At 36.6% G+C, this 20,822-nt stretch overlaps 3 protein-coding genes across 3 annotated transcripts in view; 1 reads left to right on the forward strand and 2 right to left on the reverse strand.

Moving 5' to 3' along the window:
• LOC107749439 (EF-hand and coiled-coil domain-containing protein 1-like) overlaps positions 1 to 6,450 on the forward strand; it is a 20,113-nt gene extending 13,663 nt beyond the window's left edge. Inside the window, exons 3-8 of the mRNA XM_016564597.1 lie at positions 1,045 to 1,193; positions 2,011 to 2,146; positions 2,326 to 2,491; positions 3,891 to 4,049; positions 4,510 to 4,579; positions 5,601 to 6,450. Coding sequence (XP_016420083.1) covers positions 1,045 to 1,193; positions 2,011 to 2,146; positions 2,326 to 2,491; positions 3,891 to 4,049; positions 4,510 to 4,579; positions 5,601 to 5,737 — 817 coding nt within the window. The 3' untranslated portion in view covers positions 5,738 to 6,450. The remainder of the gene's footprint in view (positions 1 to 1,044; positions 1,194 to 2,010; positions 2,147 to 2,325; positions 2,492 to 3,890; positions 4,050 to 4,509; positions 4,580 to 5,600) is intronic.
• Positions 6,451 to 7,061: 611 nt separating this feature from the next.
• LOC107749440 (microtubule-associated proteins 1A/1B light chain 3A-like) lies at positions 7,062 to 12,573 on the reverse strand. The gene is made up of 4 exons (XM_016564598.1): positions 12,408 to 12,573; positions 10,865 to 10,920; positions 9,841 to 9,947; positions 7,062 to 7,770 (listed from the first exon to the last, which is right to left on the reverse strand). Exons 1-4 carry the CDS (start codon positions 12,445 to 12,447, stop codon positions 7,608 to 7,610), a joined length of 366 nt encoding a protein of 121 aa, XP_016420084.1. The 5' UTR covers positions 12,448 to 12,573; the 3' UTR covers positions 7,062 to 7,607.
• Positions 12,574 to 12,918: 345 nt separating this feature from the next.
• LOC107749441 (dynein light chain roadblock-type 1-like) lies at positions 12,919 to 15,796 on the reverse strand. The gene is made up of 4 exons (XM_016564599.1): positions 15,671 to 15,796; positions 15,289 to 15,364; positions 15,000 to 15,167; positions 12,919 to 13,263 (listed from the first exon to the last, which is right to left on the reverse strand). The coding sequence occupies exons 1-4, from the start codon at positions 15,671 to 15,673 to the stop codon at positions 13,220 to 13,222; spliced, it is 291 nt and encodes a 96-aa protein (XP_016420085.1). The 5' UTR covers positions 15,674 to 15,796; the 3' UTR covers positions 12,919 to 13,219.
• Between the last annotated feature and the right edge of the window lie 5,026 nt (positions 15,797 to 20,822).

Here is a 20,822-nt window from a genome sequence, read left to right on the forward strand (position 1 = left end):
CAATACATTGATGTGTAAAGACACAAAACGATCGGTCTGTGCAAGAAACTGAACAGTATTTATATAGTTTTTTACCTCTGATTCACGCAATGTCCGAACTGTTCGAACTGTCTTGAGCTGCGGCACGTCCTCCTGAGCGCGTTCTCAACAGCAGGCACGTGAGGCGCTTATATCGCAGACTTATAAGTGCATTACCGCCACCTGTCTCTCAAGTGGACCATTCACACTCCTAATTGAGATTGTAGATAGTGTCAATGGTCCATTTCAGAGATAGGTGGCGGTAATGCACTTATAAGTCTGCGATCTGCCGTAAAGCATGAAGAAGTAGAAGACGCCTCACGCGCCTGCTGTTGAGAACGCGCTCAGGAGGACGTGCCACCGCTCAGGACAGTTCGAACAGTTCGGACATTGCGTGAATCAGAGGTAAAAAACGATATAAATACTGTTCAGTTTCTTGCACAGACCGATCGTTTTGTGTCTTTACACATCAATGTATCGTCACGAGCCGCAGGGTTTCATTTGGTTTTGTTTATGTTTTTTTTTTTAACTCTCAAAGCCGTGATTCCCATTCACCTCCATTATAAGACTGACAGACTGCAACGGTTTGTGTTAAAAATCTTCGTTTGTGTTCTACTGAAGAAACAGTCACCTACATCTTGGATGCCCTGGGGGTAAGCAGATAAACATAAAAAAAAAAAATTTTTTGGGTGAACTATTCCTTTAATGAATCTTCTGTCACCATGCCTGGCTTCAGTTATCCACAAACACCTTTGCACCTTCGGATAAGAATTACATTGATCATAATAATTAGCATCTTTGTTAAATAAAGATGTGGAAATGATGTGTAGTGCTATATATGTTCGAACATTTGTACATTAAAATAATGCTTAAATGAACTAATAAATGCTAATTGTTGCAATTCAAGTGCAAGCCTAAGCAGTTTATTGCTAGTGTTATGTTACTAGATTGTCCAACACCAGAACTACCCATTAACATCTGATCTACTCTGACCTGTTATTTCACTTACTGTATTTTTCTTCACAGATCTGAAGTGTCTAAAACATCAGTTCCATTAGTCAACAAACCAGACAGACGGTATAATGGGGCTAGTCAGACTGCGCCACGCTGTTGCCTAGACACAGAGCAGGATCGACACTCGCCGACGGGACATGCAGAGACTGTGCCTGACACTAGTAAGGCAAATATTAACATTACTCAACCCTTTTTGAGACTCCGTTGGTGTGCAACCTGTAAATAGTTGATACTTGCATTTTCTGAATCATTTTAGAAGACACTCATCATCAATATTATGAAGTGCATCATTGCAGATTCATGTCTGTAAAAAAAAAACTGTAAAAAAAAAGTTTAAAGCTGCATTCCGTAACTTTTTTTTTTCTTCTTTTTTTTTTTATTATCTATAATCAATTATTGAGCAAGTACATAACCAATCAGTGTTCAAAACTATCTCCTTACCTTAGCCCGATTCACAAGAAGGAGTCCCGGCTAATAGGCTAAATCATATGTGTGGATGCTGCAGGTGGCAGAACATTTATAACCTCTTCTTATATCAGCTTGAATAATTAAACTTATCATTTTGAGAATAGACTTTTAAACGGTGCATGATGGTAATGAAACACATGTAAGTGACTGGAATTAGAATGAACAATTTGAGAACATAGTATAACCGATGCACACCCCACGTTAATTCCGCAAATAACTGCAATTGCAGGTTTCAAACAGAGATGGCGACAAAGAGGCAAAACTTAAGGACTGCAGCTTTAATTAAATAAATGCAGCCTTGGTGAGCACGAGACTTATTACAAAAACATTCAAAATTGTATTGACCCCAAACCTTTAAACAATAGTGTATATATACCTTAATGTGGTAACATCTAAATGAACTGGTTTATTCAAGTAAAACAAAACAAAACAAAATGAATTTTTATTTTGATACGTTGCTTCAAGTGTAATGAGAAATTTCATGCATGTTTATGCTGTGTGTTCATATAGTGGAGGAGCAGCTTTTCCGTTCAGTGGAGGGTCAAGCGGCGTCTGATGAAGAGGAAGAAAGATGGACCGGAGAGCAACAGAGACAAGTGGACGAGGTGAAGCGAATCCTCACCAGACTGTCCTGTTGTGGAGACAGGTACACCTATCCGCTGCTAACCATATCACTCAATGCGTTCCCAAATGCCCTTGTACAGCTGTTTACAATTATTTTGTACAATCTAAAAGATCTAATGAGATCCAAACATGTTAAGATTTAGTAAATGGCTTATAGGGAAGCATACTGCCAGGTTCCTCACGTGTTTTGTATGCTCTCAGGTGTGATGAGAAAGCAGCGAAGAAGCTGCTGTCTCATTTCAGCGACTCTCGCACAGAGGAGAGTCAGACGGCTGTGCTAGAGCTGCTGGAGAGGGTCATACGACTCAATAAACAGCTTGAACTACAGGAGAGTCAGGCCAAGAGGGCAGAGATGGACACTGACCAGGTATGACTGCATTCAGCTGATTTTAATTTTTTTTAGCTTGTGAGATGATAACATGATATATTTAACACTTAAAGGGATAGTTCACCCAAGAAAATGAAATTCTGTCATCATCTACTTAAGTCATTTCAAACCTGTATGACTTTCTTCTGTGGAACATGAAAACAAAAATATGTGGAACATGGACAAAGAAAATGTTCCACAGAAGAGAGAAGGTCATACAAGTTTGGAGCAACATTTTGTGGATGAATTATCCCATTTAATTAAGTACTGTAATAGCTTTATAAAATTCTTCAAGGGTTAAAAGAAAACATTCTCTGAAGGTTTAATGCTGTGTTTATGACTGAATAACCATAATTACAAGTTTCCAACAAGTTCACATCTTTGTCAAGTTGAATATTAATCATTTTCATTTCTCTTATGTGATCATTATGTAAAAACAAAAAATAGTACCAAATGAATAAAGGTGCTTATTCAGCTGCCTTTATATAGCCAGAAATACCTGATGCGATTTTGCAAAAGAACAGAGATGAACAGACAGAAAAACTAAATATTTCTGGATTCATTTTGCTGTTATGAGCGTTGTCATAGAAACAAATAATGTCTGAGCTGGAGGACATGTTCAGCTGAAGAACAGAATCACATTAAACAGAAAGAAAAACAAACTCAAACACACGTAGTAACCCAGCAGTTAAAACCTTTATCAAAGATTCCAAATACTAATGAGACATTTTCATACGCAAGGGCACAAGTTCATCCAAATAAACTTTGGCTGCTGCTGCTGCTGCTGCTCTTTTAAACCTCCTTACGTCACCAAACCAGGTCTTTCAGTTCTGTTTGACTTTTACGTTCATGGTTGCTGCTGGGTTCAGGGGTGTAAAATTAGATTACAAGCGGTTGTTATGAGAAGGACAGGCTTCAGAGAAAAGCCACAGCTCTCACTCAATCTCCCACCCAAGCAACCAGCCGCGTGTGTGTCTGTGTGAACAGCCAATCAGATGACCGCAGGAATAAACCTCCAGGCTTTACATAATTACATGTACATTGAGCTGTTAGACACAGCTCAGCTGTGATGCACCAGACGTGAACTATGTTGCTAGTGCTTTTAAAAAGGCCCCACACACATTCATGGAAAAAACCATCCTCGAACACTCTGGGCATAAGCAATTTGGGCCGAGCCTTAACGCGAGCGCAGGCAGCAGATGTGGATTTTTGACATATGGTCAGACAGGCCAAAAACAAGCATATCTGAACTATTTCTGTCTGAGAAATTATGCGTCTCGGCTGAATTATGGGCTATCGGCACATCTGGCAAAGATTCTCCTAACCTGAAATTCATTGTGTGTTGGAGAGTTACTGTTTAAATCGCGCAAGGTCCGCGTTAAGTGTCGTGTGTCTGCAGATGAGGGACGCTCTGGTCCAGGAGCTACAACAGAAGGCCGAGGAGACGGAGCTGCTCCACGTGGAGCTGCAGATGCTGGAGACGGAGCGGGTGCGTCTGTCTCTGGTGGAGGAGAAACTGATGGATGTGCTACAGCTTCTGCAGCAGCTGCGAGAGCTGGTCAGTCCGTAGAGAATTGTCAGCCCAGTGATGCTATAGTAAATGTTTTCAAGCTGCACAATAGATGAGTGTTTATCAAGCACAATGGATTTTCTTATGATCCTAAAATAAGATAAACTTTATTTAGGAAGTCATCAATAGCAACACGGCCATATGATTACTATACAAGTATTTTGTGCAATTAATAGTTTCAGTATTCATCATGTCATGGCTGGTTGATTACATTTTCATTATTAATACTGACACAATAAGTATTTTGCCATTTTATTATTTTTAATTATATTTATTTTATAAATGTATTCATTAATATATAATGAATACATTTATAATAAAGATATACATTTTAATGATATGATACATTTTAGTGTAATAAAATGTATAAATATAAATTCATTAAATGTATTTAATCACCATTTATTACCATTTAATATGGTGTTACATTTTCTTGTTTTTATTGGAGAATGTCTCGAGAAGATCTTTAGGAAAGATTTTGCTCAGCACATTGGAGTCCTGCAGTGATCCTCAGCATGGTAAGAGACACAATAACTTTTAACTTGCCAGCTCTGCTCTTATAAACCTTCACTGTTTAACTGGCCTGGTATGCAGTGAAAATGTGGCAGGAGCATTAGGTGTACAGTATGCTACAAAAGTCTGAGACCACTTTAAAACCCTGGGATTTTATTATTATTATCATTTGTATTTTTTATTTTAAGATGGAAGTAAGTTTGGGGATTTTGAAAAAAAAGTGCATCAAAAGAAGTTATGTAAAATTAGTAAAATATGTAACATTTTACACTGTTCATAGATCACTAATCAAACTCAAGTTTGTGATGTTGATCATTCTTGATGTTCTTGCTTCCAATAAAGCACAAAATGCTCTTTGGATCTTTCTCAAATCATCCTGGAGAACAAGATCTTCAGGTTTTACACAAACTTTTGGGGTTTATGCAGCTTGAGCAGGATTAGTATAGTAAACTAAAACCATAAAAAATATATATTTTCATTACTTGAAATAAAATATATATATATAAAAAAATATATATATTTTAAGCTAGTTGCCAAGGAAACATTTCTTATTTTCATTAAGTTTAACGATGCACTAAAATAACTAAAACTGAAATAAAAGTTAATAACTATACAGATATTTAAAACAAAAAACTAATAGAAAAATGCCAAAAACGCAACAAAATTACTAAAACTTTAAAATTAAAAGGAAAGTGGAATATAAAAATAAACATGTAAAATATTAGTAAAAACTATAGTAGTATCTCAGTGATACTAAAATAACAGCAGTGCTGCTGTTGTTAAGAAAAAGGGAGGCACGCCAAATAGTTTTTTTTCTCTTTTTTTTTGCTGACAATTTATCATTTAAAAAATGGTGCTTATAGTTAGAAAGGAAAAAAGCAAAAAAGAAGCATTCTCACTAGTGGTCTCAGACTTTTTCAACCCTGGTGTACAGTATAAAGATGGAATTAAAAGATTGAGTCTATAGTGGATTAACCCTTCCATTGCATCTATGGATTAACCATTCCATACACCGCTGATCTGCAGGGAAAGCACATCTCTTGGAGGTGCTCAATGCTCTTTGTCATGAACTGGCTGCGTGTGAGATCCTCTCTAATGGCAAGACGATAGAGAGAGCACAGAGTCACCAGTCTCTCACCAACTCCCTGCTCATCTCCTGCTAGACATTACTGCCACCTGATGGTCACAGGATGCTACAGACCCTTACACAAACGGGACCAGAATTAGCCATGTATTTGTCTTTGTGTTTATATTTCTGTGTATAGTTGTGTAAATCATTTAGCTCATTATCATTTATAATGAAACATGATGTGACTCATTTTAAAGCTACTTTTAAAGATTTACCTTTTACAATGTCATACAATGTTGGTCAGTATTATCTTAAAATACATGCACATTACACAACAGCCTTCATTACAGCTTTGTCATGTGGTACTGAACTGCCTGATCATACAGAGACTCTCAGGTAAAGACTATGTAAGGCTCAATATATCAAGACTCATTCAAGGGGAAAACATCTATACTAGATGCAGTATATTACAGATGTTAAATACCTTAGTAAAATAAAGCTTTCGTCCATATCTTAAATACAGACTGGACAGCTGTTGAGAACTGAATTTACGCATCTTTCATTGTTTCAAAATTTTAATTGTGACTGTCAATTGTCTTTTAGCACTTCTGGGCAGTTTTGTTGTTCTTTAAGGATGATTTTTATCCATGATTTGCATGAAAAAATATATAGTATTAGAAAAACTTTACTGTCTCATAATTGTTATTATCTGTGTCTCTCTCCCATCTTACAAATATCCAAGTCCCCCCCCCTCTAAATGTCTAGAAATGAAAAACATAACACATTATAATCATTTCGTCCAATGATTTATACACACATTTTTCAAACATACATATTTCAGTTTTTTTGTTTTTTTTTCAAAACATCTACAAAGTCTTTCTGGTATTTTAGCTTTAAATAAAGCTGAAATAATTAAATCTATAGCATAAATCAATATAAAAAAAAAGGTTAAGAAAAATCATGCAAAGTAGTGCATCACAATCCCTTCATTAGAGATTTAACAGAAGGCATACAGCTCGTATGGTGACAGGAGAAAAAAAAACAAGTATAAAGGAGAATATAATTATGTGCTATAATTGTTGAACTTCTAATAGTTTTGTCCTCTTAGATGTTTTAATTGTGCAAAAAAAGCAATTTATTCGCATCTACTAAAGAATATGAGAGTCGGACTGCAGAATACTCTCAGATGCCAAAAGATCTCAGAGGTTCTTCTGGCTCAAATGTGTACAGTACAGATCAATGTGGCTTTTGAGTACAGTTACTGTCAGGCAGTATCTTTATTCTACAAAGAGTGGATGATGAGTTATTTTTACACAGGAGCCCAGAAATAAACACAGGCTCATAAAGGCTTCAGAAACCCTCTGATACTTCAATTAATTTTAATAATTGCACCTTTGGAGCCACTGGTCTCTTTACAGTTTTGTTTTGGGAACCACAGAATGCATCTGACAGGAAATTTGATGAGAACTACGCTGCATTATGATTAATAAGCACTTAATTCTGAAGTAAGATTTTATAATCTTACACCAGCACCACTAAGGTCTGGCAACAGGAAATTACTATAAGCAAACAGACAGAAAAAGCAAATTAATCCAAAAATAAACACTCACTTATTTACAAGAACATATGCTACTAATTATTTGACATAACGGCCTAAAAGTAATAAAATGCCAGGGGGAAAAAAGCAACTGGGGCCAAATACAAAGTATTAACAGTGTAATACCTATATTGAGCTTATACAAAAAACAACAACTAAGTTTAAAATGGGGCAAAGGGTCTGAATAGTGTTTACGGTTGTGCTGTGGTTTGCACTGTAGTGTCACATGGAGAAGAAACAACGGCTTTATTTTGTTTCATACCAGTAAGGAAAGAGCAGGGATGATGAGTACATTTGGGTGAGCCTGCTTCCTGTTGACGTCTCTTCCTCCCTCTGCTGTCCCTCCCTCAAAGGGCGAGTGGCCGGCTTAGCAACCAAAGGTCTCCTGGGAGGCGTAAACCATGTAGAGGAAGCCATCTTCATCTCGCTCTTGTTCGTAGATCTCAGAAATGGGGGTGGACACACTGACCATGCTGTGCTGGTTGACAAGAAGGAAAAACGCCTGGGTGGGGTTGAGCTGCAGTCTACGCCTGGAAAAAAGTGACATTTTGATTACTGATTAAAATGACAAAAACATGCACATTCAAGACAAATTAAAGGGATATTCTGGGTTCAGTACAAGTTCAGCTCAGTCGACAGCATTTGTGGCATAATAATGATTACCACAAAAATCAATTTCCACTTGTTCCTCATTTTCTTTAAAACAAAAATCTGATTTACAGTGAGATGCTTACAATCGAAGTAAACGTTAAAATACTCAACGTTTCAATAATATAGCCACAAGATGCGAGCAATATGCCTGATATGATTTTTGCGTGAAAAATATCACTTATAAAAATGTCACTTATTAAAATTTGTGTACGGGTATGTCCAATTTAGCAATTTGAAAACCCTAAAACTGTATAAATGATGATTTAAAAAGCTTTAAAGCTCTTTTTATACACAAGTTTTAAAATTAATAAAAACTTCACATTTATGCCTTTAAATCTTTAGAAATCTGGTCTCATTAACTTAGACTGAAAATCTGCTTTAAAAAAAGCAAAAAATCTGGTTTACAGTGAGATATTTCCAATGGAAGTAAATCTTAAAATACTCAGTTTCAATACTATAGCCACAAGACACAAGCAATATGCTTAATAATATATTAGTGTTAAAAAAAAAAAATCACATTTTTGTTTCCATGAAAACCCTTAAAGGAACACTCCACTATTTTTGAAAATAGGCTCATTTTCCAACTCCCCTAGAGTTAAACAGTTGAGTTTTACCGTTTTCGAATCCATTCAGCCGATCTCCAGGTCTGGCGGTAGCATTTTTAGCTTAGCTTAGCATAGATAATTGAATCTGATTAGACCGTTAGCATCTCGCTCAAAAAAGACCAAAGAGTTTCTATATTTTTCCTACTTAAAACTTGACTCTTCTGTAGTTACAAGTGTACTAAGACTGACGGAAAATGAACAGTTGCAATTTTCTTGGCCGATATGGCTAGGAACCTTTGGTCTTTTTTGAGCGAGATGCTAACGGTCTAATCAGATTCAATGATCTATGCTAAGCTACAGCTAAACGTGCTACCACTAGACCCAGAGATCGGCTGAATGGATTCGAAAACGGTAAAACTTAACTGTTTAACTCTAGGGGAGTTGGAAAATGAGCCTATTTTCAAAAATAGTGGAGTGTTCCTTTAAACAACTACATAACTGATTTAACAATACAGCTCAAATAATACACACATTAAAAAAAAATAAACTTCATATTTCTGAGGATTTAAATAAATCCTCATTTTTAAAGGATCTTTTTTAAAGAAAACAAAGGATGAGTCAAAATAATTTTTTGTGGTAATTAAGCCACAAAATTATGTTGATTGACTAACTTGTATTGAACCTGAAATATTTTTATAATTCATGTCCACGTGTTTATTTATTTTGTTAATAGCCATTTAAAATGTGATGCTAGTGCAGTAGAAATGACACACTTTGCCTTTAAATTCTGATAATCACTTAATCATTATTTCAAGTCTGAACTATAAATAATGCAGCAGTCATGACTAGTCGCCAAGGATTATGAAGTATGATGGGTCGCATGGGTCCAACAAAATGTTCTTAGTCTGATCATCTGACTGAGTCTGTGTTAAAATACTGGAAGGCAACACTGATCTACAAGCTTCCTTTAAGAGGAAAGTTTAGCTCACTAGAGTCTTGTTTTAAAAATAATACACCACAGTGGATATAGGAAAATAATACACTACAGAGAATGTGGATGTTGTGCAAAGAGTTTTCGAGTTTGAACTGTTTAAAAGCGTTTGTATTAGTCCCCTGTGGATGACGGGGTCAGCAGACACTCAAAATTGGCACACCATTGCATTCCCCTCCCCCACCCTGCTTCAAACCCCCACCAGACGAGTAAACAAACTGGACGAGGCTGAATCACACGACTCACTGCAAGTGACTTGTACATGGACAAAAAAAGCTCTCTGTGTATCTCAGTGATATTAAATGAAAGTCATGCAGGAATGTACACTCAACAACCCGGTTCTAAAAATTTAACAAGTTAAAAAAAAAAGAATTTTAAAGGTCCAAAATTGGATTTAAGGATATTATGTTTACCTGATTATCTTTACCAGCTCACTCATGTTAACATGGTCAGGAACGAGGAACTTGGTCTTGTCCAAGACGGGAAGTTGCTTTTCCCCCTTATACCTCTCAATGATCACCTGGAATAAAAAATATTAACAAGACAAATGATATAGTCTTTTGACACAGTATTGAAATAGGTCTAGAGCAGTGCTTCTTTATTCCAAGGTACCCAACTGTCCATAACAATGTTTATTCAAACAATATCCATTAATTTTCCAGTTGTTTCAGATTTACTGGTTAAGTATATGGATTTTTTTTTATTATTAATTTCTACCCAGCAAAATACTTTAGAGCAGATCATAACTAGAAAAATGTATAAAAAATCCCCATAGAGTTTTAAGATTTTACTGATGTACATGACTTTTCCAGGTCTAGAAATCACACTTTTAAAATTAGGCTTCCTCCAGGGTTATTATAGGTAACTAGCACTAAAACAAAACAAAAAAAACTAAATAATAATAATAATAATAATAATAAAATGTATCATCAGAATAAAATAAATGTTAACTGAAATAAAATTGAATATAAAAAACTTTTTATTTCAGTTAGTTACCAAGGCAACATTTATTTAATTGATGAATTGATTTAAGTAATTGATGTACTAAAATTACTCAAACTAAAATTAATATAAATAAGGTTAATAAAAACCTATATAGACATATATATAAATCATGACAAATAAACATGACGAAAACCCACAACAAAAACAAAAACTTTTTTAAAATATTAATAAAGCCTATGATAGCATCTCAGTGATATAAAATAACACTGGCTTCCTCACATGTCCTGGTTTCCCAAGACCATGGGAACCCTGGTTCTTCAAAGGGGGGAAATTAAAATATGAAATATATTGATTTTTTGTTGTTGTTTTAGCTTATTTTAAAGCCCCCTTAGAAGAATCTTAGCATCTTAAAATAAATCTCTTGAAAGCAATAAGGCTTCACTCAGGCTTAATTCATTTATGACACATCCATAAGACAAAACCGTTTCTCACAGGAATTTTATTGGGATGCTGCTCTCGTATCTGCTGCACTTCCTTGCAACGATCAGCTGAAAAACAAGAAAAATAAAACAAAAATGTAGTACTTTAAATGACCATAGACTACAACACTATACTAGGATGTGTTTATGTAACTAAAAACACACATGATTGACATGACTGTAGTCATCCCTCATTCCTCTAAACACTACAGTAACTGCATTAGCATCACTTATGTAAAACCTGTTTAGCAGAAACAGGCTATAAACATTCTTGATGCATAGGCAAATAGTAAAGATTGATTATTGCTGATATGTTGTTGCCTTGCTGTTTGACATAGCCCACTGTACTTTAACCATATAACATATATAAGATATATATACTGCATTAGCATCACTTATGTAAAACCTGTTTAGCAGAAACAGGCTATAAACATTCTTGATGCATAGGCAAATAGTAAAGATTGATTGTTGTTGCCTTGCTGTTTGACATAGCCCACTGTACTTTAACCATATAACATATATAAGATATATAAATATAAAAAAGTAATTCTTCCCAAAGAGTTTAATATCTAGCGTTTGTGACATGTCTGCTATGAAACCAGAGTAAAACAATTGATTTCACATGGGATTAGTACTCTTATTTTATCCGGAGTAACCCAATTTTATCTGAGAAAAGTCAATTGATCAGTCTTTTTGTTTTAAGAGCATAATGTTTGGGTCAATCCAAGTAACGCTGAGAAAAAACATGCATGTCAAAATGCTAAAACACAATGTCAAGTCAGCTTGCTTATTGGGACAGCTCGGTGTCAATGTATCATCTTAACTAAGCCCATGTCAGGGTCATTCTAGTCAATTACATAATCCCAAAGGTTCAATACATATGCAGAACATATTGACCTAGATGGACATTTACAGATGTGTTTAAAACAGCAAATATGTTGTTCTTGTTAGGTTTAAGAAGATTATGCAAGGGTTTTATGCTCCTCCCTCCCCACACCCTGTCCTCAGTCTGGACTATGAGAAAAAGATCAAATTACAGCATCATTTCCCCAACACGTGTAATGTCCATCCATTTCTTTAATGTTGTTATTAATCACAATTCATATTCATAAAAGGACTGCATTCTTTAATATATATCAATAGATAGGCAAGAATACTAGAATCAGTATGATTTTTTTTTTAGTAAAATAGATAATCTATCATAGATGTTAATCTTCCCAATACCTGGCAGTTCAGATGTGGATAACAATACACCATTATAAAAATATGTATATATATATATATGATTTCTAACAAATCATCTGTGGATTAAAGCTGTTGTTATTTAAACAAGAGACCTATGGGCCAGACTAGCTCACTGGATACCAACTGACCTCTGTCGGTTAAAACCCGTCTTTTAAACTTAAATGTATCTCTAAAATCATTTCATAATCATGTAACGCCTTATAGGAAACTGTAAACAGTGTGACACCTAGCTGCTAGCAGGCTAGAGACAAAAACAAACCTGATAAACAAACACACTTGTGCTGAAACAGCACGAATAAAACTCATCTTACCATAGCTCCGTCTCTGTTTGAAGGGCCTGTCGGATGGCATAACTGGGCTTGAATGTGGTAAAAAAGGAACTAAACGGAGTTATTTGTTATTATTCGCTAAATTCTCGGTCCTTTTCGAGCTCCTGACTCACTGTAAGCAAAACAGCTCGAGACAATAAACTAAAGTTCGTGACGTCATAGCAGAATTTAAAGGGACAGCAGCCAGTTTAAGTACAGGCCTACGTACATAAACGAATAACAAAACATTTGCAAAGTATTTATCCTAATCTTATAAATTAAGTTTCTGCAACTATTTGGCATTTTAGTAACCCTTTATAATAGCTTAATTACTAAGTATTTTGAACATTATCCATTATTTAGCAGATCAATAGTTCATATACATTCAAATCCATCTATGAATCTAATTATGTTATGTTTCTCCATTATGTTTTACATTATGGTAAACTGTATAACACTTTGGCTTTATCATTTCATTCCATATGAAAATATACAGGCAAACAATAAATTAAAGGAAATGCATTGTTGTTTTATTATCCTTTTTTAGCATACACAAACAAGTACAGTATGTGTCATAGTGTCATGTTGATGCTTACAGATGATGAACAGCTGAAGAAGTTGCAAAAGAGAGAATATGAGAGAAAAATAAATTACAAAATAAAGAGCAAATTAATGGAATGATAAGCAAGAGCAGTACAAACTGAATACTTGCAATAAGCTATAACTTCACTTTCCTAGAACATGAAACGAAACACTTCCGGCAATTAATTAAAAAAGAAAAAAATACTATGGCAACAACTATGAAGAATTCAGGACTACTCCGTAGGATTTTGAATGACGATCAGGAAATAGTCCTTGTCTGTGTACAGAACAGAATAAAATACATTACTAATTTATGATCATAATCATCAGTATATTTAGCTTTGTGTCGACAGCCAGCAAAAATACAATTATATGGCATATACAACTCACATCTGTTTAGGTTTTTGTATTCTGAATAGAAATATACAGTACATTACACACACACACACACACACACACACACAATGTTTACACACAGTGTAGATACACCAGCTTTTAACCACACGTTCTGAACAAATGGATCAGATTCGCTTCAAAACAGTCAGTCCTAAACATCACATCTGACATTCACATGGTCTGCATGTCTGCTGGCAGCTATTTGATTGAGAAAAATATTATTCAATATTAAAAACATATTCCTGATCTACAAAAAAAGAAACTGAAAATATAATCTATTCAATTCAAGACAAAACATGGTTAGTCAAAAACTAATCAAAAACCTGTAGATTAGTTTCAAAGGCCCACTGGCTCGAAGATTCCCCACTGTTGTTTTTTTGTTTTGTCTTGTTTTGTTTTTGTAGAATTTGAAGTTAGATTGTTTTAACATTTTAAAGGAATAGTTCAAATAAAAATTTGCTTAAAATGTACTCACCCTCAGTCCATCCAAGATGTAGATTAGTTTTTTTCCTCATCGGGAAATGATTTGGAAAAATTTAGCATTACATCAGTTGCTGACCAATGAATCCTCAGCAGTGAATGGGTGCCGTCAGAATGAGAGTTCAAATGACAAGAGTTTCAAACGGCTCCAGTCCATCAATAAATGTCTTGTAAAGTGTGTATTATTCTCAGAAAAGATTACTTTTTCACTGGAAAAATCAATATTTTAGGCTAGATTATGGACTTGTGTTTTAGCCGGAAGCAGTGGTTTAAAGTTAAAAAACATCTCAATGATGAATTTGTTAAACATGCAGCTTTTTGCGTCACTGGAGTCGTGACGTTAACTTGTACATTATTGTGATGTATCAGCTGTGTGGACTCTCATTCTGACGGCACCCATTCACTGCAGAGGATCAAGTGATGTAATGCTAAATTTGTCCAAATCTGCTCTTATGAAGAAACAAGCTCATCTAGCATGGCCTGAGGGTGGGTAAATTTTCAGCAAAGTTTCATTTTTGGGTGAACTATTCCTTAATAATAATTATTATAATTATTGTAATTTTAAAAAATATTGATTTAAAGGGGCCATCAGTTGAAATTTTCACTTTTTAAGATTTTTTTTTGCATTTAGGTTTCTGACATGTCTGCCAGCTCAGAAAAGCTGAAAAGAAAACACAGCCAGTTTGTTATGAGCTGTCTGAGTCTGAAACTGTGTCATCCAGCGAGCTGTTTCAAATTGCAGCCAGTTTCTACGTAGATAGCTAGCTATTTGAATACGAAGTCCAAGGCAGCGATTCACTTGTCTTTTGTTGACACGCCCCACGGAAGAAAGGAGTGGGGTGAGCAATAGCTCATTATCATTTAAAGAGCAATGCACCGAAACGGTCGCTGTGAACAGAGCTGTTTTTGACAAGGTAAAAAGGGTGTTTATTACATGACCACTGAGGAATTTTAACCAAGGTATGTTGCAGACATTTCATGAAGACCCTAAAGAATCATACCAACTTGTGGAAAATGGGCATCCGATGTCCCCTTTAAATTATTTTAAGTCATCCTCTGGCTTGGAAGTTTGTTTGCGAACCACTGCACTAACCTAATGGAATTACGTAAGCATTACGTAAGTGTACATCTCTTTACCTGGGGCAATCATAATCTCATTCTTCTTTGATCGAACTCGGAGAAAGGTGAGATCATTTTGAGGGTCGATGTCCCTCACCATTCCCCGAGCTTTCATGAGCAGCTGATGGACATTACCAGCATACTGAACTGTGCTTGAGTTGTCAAGCGTGCTTTTGATAGGGATGCCTATTAAAAGAGCACATAGAAATATTAGATACAAAGTTCTCTTTCTTTGATCAATTTCATGCTGCCACTGAAGCGCATCACAAACGAAAACATCTGCAAGCATTTCTCATTTGCCAGATACCTTCTGCATTAACAATGATGATTCCTTGTACTCCTTTCTGACTCTGAATCCTTTTGATCGTCTCTTCCACCTCAGCCTGCAACATAAACGCAAAAGTTATTAAAACGGCAAAAGTAACATGAAAAAAGCCGTATGTCACTGCTTAGTATCTAATATCCTTCAAAACAGCCGCTCTGTAAAATCCGTCTGCGGAAAAAATAGACGTATTTTTGATTTTGTTTATTATATTTACTCGAGCAGTAGCTGGTTACTAAGTGCCATCTCTTTTATGACAACGCCCTGCAGTCAACGTTAGCCCACAAAAACCTTAACCGAGACAATAACGAGCTAATAAACATGTACAAGCACATATTAGGACGTTTAAGAGCTAAACTGTACTTGCCATTGTGAAGGTAATTCGCCTTTTTCGTTGCTTAGATTCTTCTTCTTCTTCTTCTTTTGGAGTTTTATGGCGGTTGGCAAACAAACGATAGGTGCATTCCCGCCACCTACTGGGCTGGAGTGTGGACCATTGACGGAATAGGAAGAACTAAAATAAATAAATAAATAAATAAAACCCTTCTGAATCCTGCTAAACAGATCTACTTTTTTTTAAAGAATGTCATTAAAGCATTATATATTTTATAATGATTCAAGCCATTATTCAACAAAGTTTTAAGTGTAATATTTTCTATCCCTATTTCTTTTAATTCTTCCATCAGAAATGCTCTTTGTGTGTTGTCAAACTGATGAAGATGTTTTCTTAATTTGCTGGTGTTTTTTCAATTTGCATGTGTTCTCTTAACTTGTAGCGCGTTGAGCTCTCTCGGCCACCGTAAGTATGGCCAGTGCAAAGTCTGGTAATAATTGTATCTTCTCTTCTACGACCAAAATTAACTCCAACTTGATTTTGAATATGATAAAGATGTCTTCCTCTCAACTCCTTATTCCAAACTTCTTGCCATCTAATTTTTATTGCTGTTCTAATTTTAGCCTTAACTTCTTCTTTGCTTCGTTGCTTAGATTGATGGTGCAAGCTAACGGAACTAGAAGTATGTAGTATGTGAATGGTCGGTCATGCGTTACTGCCCTCTGCTAGACTGGAGAAAAGCAGGTCACTGCAACAGCTCTGAGGCCTCTCATATATATACAGTATATATATATATATATATATATATATAAAGAAGGATTTAATTTAATTAAATTTTATTATTATTTATGCACTGAATTAGTGTTCTTTTTTGCTAAGGATGTTCTCCACTATAGGAAGTGGGATATAGGAAATTCTTTAGTTAAGGTGTCTTTGATCACATGAAGTAGATATGTATATTTTATATTAAAAGGGACTTTATATTAATACCCAATATGTGGTTTAACAATGAATGATAATAATAATAATAATAATAATAATAATAATAAAAGTGTAACTTATTTTAACTGCTGTAAAAACTTTACATTGCCAAAAGTGACATGGCAGATGGAACAGGTTTTAAAAACAAATAACGGAAAGTTTAGTTGCAGACTTTGAATGTTTGCTCCACAGGGTGTAAAAAAAGATGGACGACGCACCTTCACTCTCTTCCAAGGCAAGGCAAGGCAAGTTTATTTATATAGCACATTTCGTACACAATGAGCGTCCCCAGAATCCTGGCAGCAGCGTTCTGGATGAGCTGCAGCTGTCTAATGGTCTTCTTGTGCAGGCTGGTGAGGAGACCATTACAATAGTCTACCCGGCTGGTAATAAAGGCATGAACAAGTTTCTCCAAGTCTTGACTGGAAAAATGCAATGACTTCCGTTTTCTCCTTGTTTAACTGAAGAAAATTTTGGCACATCCAACATTTCATCAATGCATTGGCAGAGGGAGTCAATGGGGCTGTAGTCATTTGGAGATAAGGCTAGGTAAATCTGGGTATCATCAGCATAGCTGTGATAGGCAATTTGGTTCTTTCTCATTATTTGACTTAGTGGGAGCATACACAGGCTAAACAAGAGCAGTGCAAGAATTGAGCCTTGTGGGACTCTGCATGTCATGGACGTCCACTTAGACTTATGCTCTCCTATACTCACATAATAACCTCTCCCTTCAAAGTATGAATAAGTATGAATATTCCATTGAATAAAAGTGAAGCCGCCAATGTCCCAATAGGGAGAGGACATATTGTAAACACTTGAACTTACATCAGCGTGATAAAAAGCTACATAAAATGACAAAAACCATCTTTAGACAAAAAATTATTTGAAGTGAAATTGTATTATTTAGTTTGTCTCACGTCCCATTAGATTACATGGAGAGGGCGGGGTTTATGACCTATACTGGGACCAGCCACCTGGGGGCAATCGAAATGTTTTGGCTTCACTTTTCAAGACTTGTGCGGCACACTTGGGCCATGTCCACACGTACACGGGTATTTTTATAAACAAGTTTTATAAAAAATAGTTTTTTTTTCTTCTGTTTAAAAAAAAATCTCCATCCACATGAAAACGCAAACGCGTGCTATGAAGCACTGTCAAGAGCATGCCAAACCGACAGGTGGCGATATAACCTCAGCTGTAAAGCCATGTTGGCCAATCAGAAGCCTGAAAAAGTTTCCAGTAGGCGGAGATAACAGTGCATGCTCCAACGTCACAAGCCAAAAACTCTGGTTTCGCTGTCTATTATATTATATAATCTATATAATTAAAATGAAAGTAAACGTTTTGTCTAGGTAACGTTATCAATTTTAAATGAAATGTTAATGAACAGTACAGTAGATATAGAAATGAAACTGGCTAAGTCTGCCGAGTCCCGTTTGGATGCGGCAGTGTCGGCAAGTTACGGCTGTCGCATCTGGTCCGGTTGATTCAGCCCAGAATCTGAAAGTGAGTACACAGGCATCCAGGTCGGGTGCGGCAGATGGATCCGGGCCAATGGACAAGTCTCTAGCTGGTGAAAATTTAACTGAAAATGGCCCGAGTGTACGGAGAGGGATTGTATATGAGGTAGATCTAAATAGCCTATCAGCAAACGTCAAATTGGTAAGTTTTAACTAGACTTTAGTGGAGTCAGCATTTCGTGACAATAAATAAGGATCTAATCCTAAAGTATCTATTTTTTTTAAAAATACCATTGTTTTCCGTTGTTGGTGAAGTGTTATTTTGGTATCCGATCACTAAGGAGAGGCTACGCAAGGTCCTAAAGATGGCGGCCGCAACAAAAAAGTCACGTGACTGAGACAGAGCGCAACGCGTCATAATCTGAAGACCACGCCCACCGGGGGGGGAACAATCCAACGCTCTCCATTGACTTTCTATTGCGGGAAGCTGCCTCCTTGTCATTTCTGACTTATAACAAAAAACAGAGCAATGCCTAAAAGCTGCTATGTGACAAGGTGTACAGTAAACAAGCTAAAAAAGCCAGAACTACGTTTTTATAAGCTGTCGACCCAAAAAAAACACTGGAGGGAAACGTAATCGACGACAAGACCATTCATTATTTTTAACCATGTCAAAGGATTGTTTCACCACTCTATGTGAATCTGAGGGGAGGAGATACTGTATATTAAGAAACTAAATTTTATTGGTCTATGTCAATGCCCCTTTTCCCCTTTTGTTTGAGAAATGATCCAACTGAATGGCCCAACGTGAAATACCGCGAAATCTACAACTATTTGTGTCCTAAACGCTCGTTTTTTGGGTCGACAGCTTACAAAAACGTTTCTGGGTTTTTAGCTTGTTTACTGTACACCTTGTCACAAAGCAGCTTTTAGGCATTGCTCTGTTTTTTGTTATAAGTCAGAGATGACAAGGAGGCAGCTTCCCGCAATAGACGTCTCGGGGAGTGATTTGTTCAGTCGCGCATGCGCAACATTCTATAGGTTCTGTACTGGAATTACCCTGCGTTCCATTCGGAAGGGCTATGCCCTAATCCCTTCAAAGGGTTTACCCTTCGGAGTGAGAGCTTCGAAGGGTTGAAGGGTGTAGGGGACCAAACAACTGTTTCTTGAAGTGCCCTTCTGCGTCATCATCACGTGCCCACACGGAGGCGCCATCATCATGCAAAGAATCTGCGCAAAGGATCATGGGAGCCCGAAGTGTCCATCAGTTGTACCCTTCGAAATCCTTCATTCCGAAGGGCCCTTTGAAGTGGCCAGTTTTGAGCACTTCGGTTTGGAACGACCCTTCAATATGGCAGCCATGATTGTTTTCACTCCGAAGTGCCCTACAGAGGGCGATATATCCCGTTTGGAACGCACCATTTGTCAAGTAGTTCACCTGTTTCGAGTCTTCGGGTTTTTCGAGTCGTTCGTTCACGTGACAGCCCCATAAGCTAACCAATGCAGTCTGAGCCGGAAAGAGAATTGATTAAGTTTATCTCTCGAGTCTTCGGGTTTGAGTCGTTCGTTCATCACGTTACAGCCCCATAAGCTTAACCAATGCAGTCTGAGCCAGAAAGAGAATTGATTAGTTCATCTCTCGAGTCTTCGGGTTTTTCGAGTCGTTCCTTTACTTATATAATGTATAAAGAGTCAGAATTAAACCACACCATAGAATTAAACCACACCATGCTGGTGTCGTCTGGCCAGAGGAGAACTGGCCCCTCGACTGAGCCTGGTTTTTCCCAAGGTTTTTTCTCCATTTCTGTCACCGATGGAGTTTTGGTTCCTTGCCACTGAGAGAATTGATTAGTTCATCTCTCGAGTCTTTCGAATCCTTCGAAAAACCTACTACTTATATAATGTATAAAGAGTCAGAATTAAACCACACCATAGAATTAAACCACACCATGCTGGTGTCGTCTGGCCAGAGGAGAACTGGCCCCTCGACTGAGCCTGGTTTTTCCCAAGGTTTTTTCTCCATTTCTGTCACCGATGGAGTTTTGGTTCCTTGCCACTGTCGCCTTTGGCTTGCTTAGTTGGGGACGCTTGACTGATTGCACAGACACTATTGGAAGAGAGCTGAACTGGATGATGACATCACTGAATCATCAATGAACTGACTTTAGCTGGAAAAATGACTGTTATTGTCTTCTTGCATTATTGACAAACTGTTTTCCTGTTTAACACTGTAAAGTTGCTTTGACACAATCAGTATTGTATAAATCGCTATACAAATAAAGGTGACTTGACTTGACTCAGCAAAACATAAACTTGTTTCAAAAATATGTTTTCACACCTGACCAAAAGGCTAGAGGTTGCTTATATCCTAAACACTGCAAAGATGGTACAGGTACAGCCTGATGGGTGTGGGAGACTTGAGCAGACATACTGTGGATTTATGAGCTCATTTACTTCCTTTCCAAACTTCGCCTCAGGTTTTCCACTTAATGACTGCCGCTCGGTCAGCTTTACTCTTAGTCTACACATGGAAACTTTGACTCGTTCCATATGTGCAGCTACATGCATGATAGAGGGGTTCATAGTGCCTCACATTTTTGGAGGAATTTAAAACAAATATGACAGAAAGACCATGTGATGGAGTAACAACACTCTCAGAAATAAAGGTACAAAAGCTGTCACTGGGGCGGTACCTTTTCAAAAGGTACACTTTTGTACCTATAGGTTTTAATATGTACACT

This window comes from Sinocyclocheilus rhinocerous, unplaced genomic scaffold, assembly GCF_001515625.1.
Source record: "Sinocyclocheilus rhinocerous isolate Xijiao unplaced genomic scaffold, SAMN03320098_v1.1 scaffold889, whole genome shotgun sequence".
NCBI lineage: Eukaryota > Metazoa > Chordata > Actinopteri > Cypriniformes > Cyprinidae > Sinocyclocheilus > Sinocyclocheilus rhinocerous.

Excerpts from the sequence above, each read along its gene's own strand:
- LOC107749441 (XM_016564599.1), bottom strand. Across the intron at positions 15,168-15,288 it reads CATCATTGTTAATGCAGAAG|GCATCCCTATCAAAAGCACG; the intron begins GTATCTGGCAAA and ends CTCTTTTAATAG. Across the intron at positions 13,264-14,999 it reads TGAGATTATGATTGCCCCAG|ACAAGGACTATTTCCTGATC; the intron begins GTAAAGAGATGT and ends TTCTGTACACAG.
- LOC107749440 (XM_016564598.1), bottom strand. The coding sequence starts at position 12,447 with ATGCCATCCGACAGGCCCTTCAAACAGAGACGGAGCTATG. Across the intron at positions 10,921-12,407 it reads CAAACAGAGACGGAGCTATG|CTGATCGTTGCAAGGAAGTG; the intron begins GTAAGATGAGTT and ends CTTGTTTTTCAG. Across the intron at positions 7,771-9,840 it reads GAGCTGGTAAAGATAATCAG|GCGTAGACTGCAGCTCAACC; the intron begins GTAAACATAATA and ends ACTTTTTTCCAG.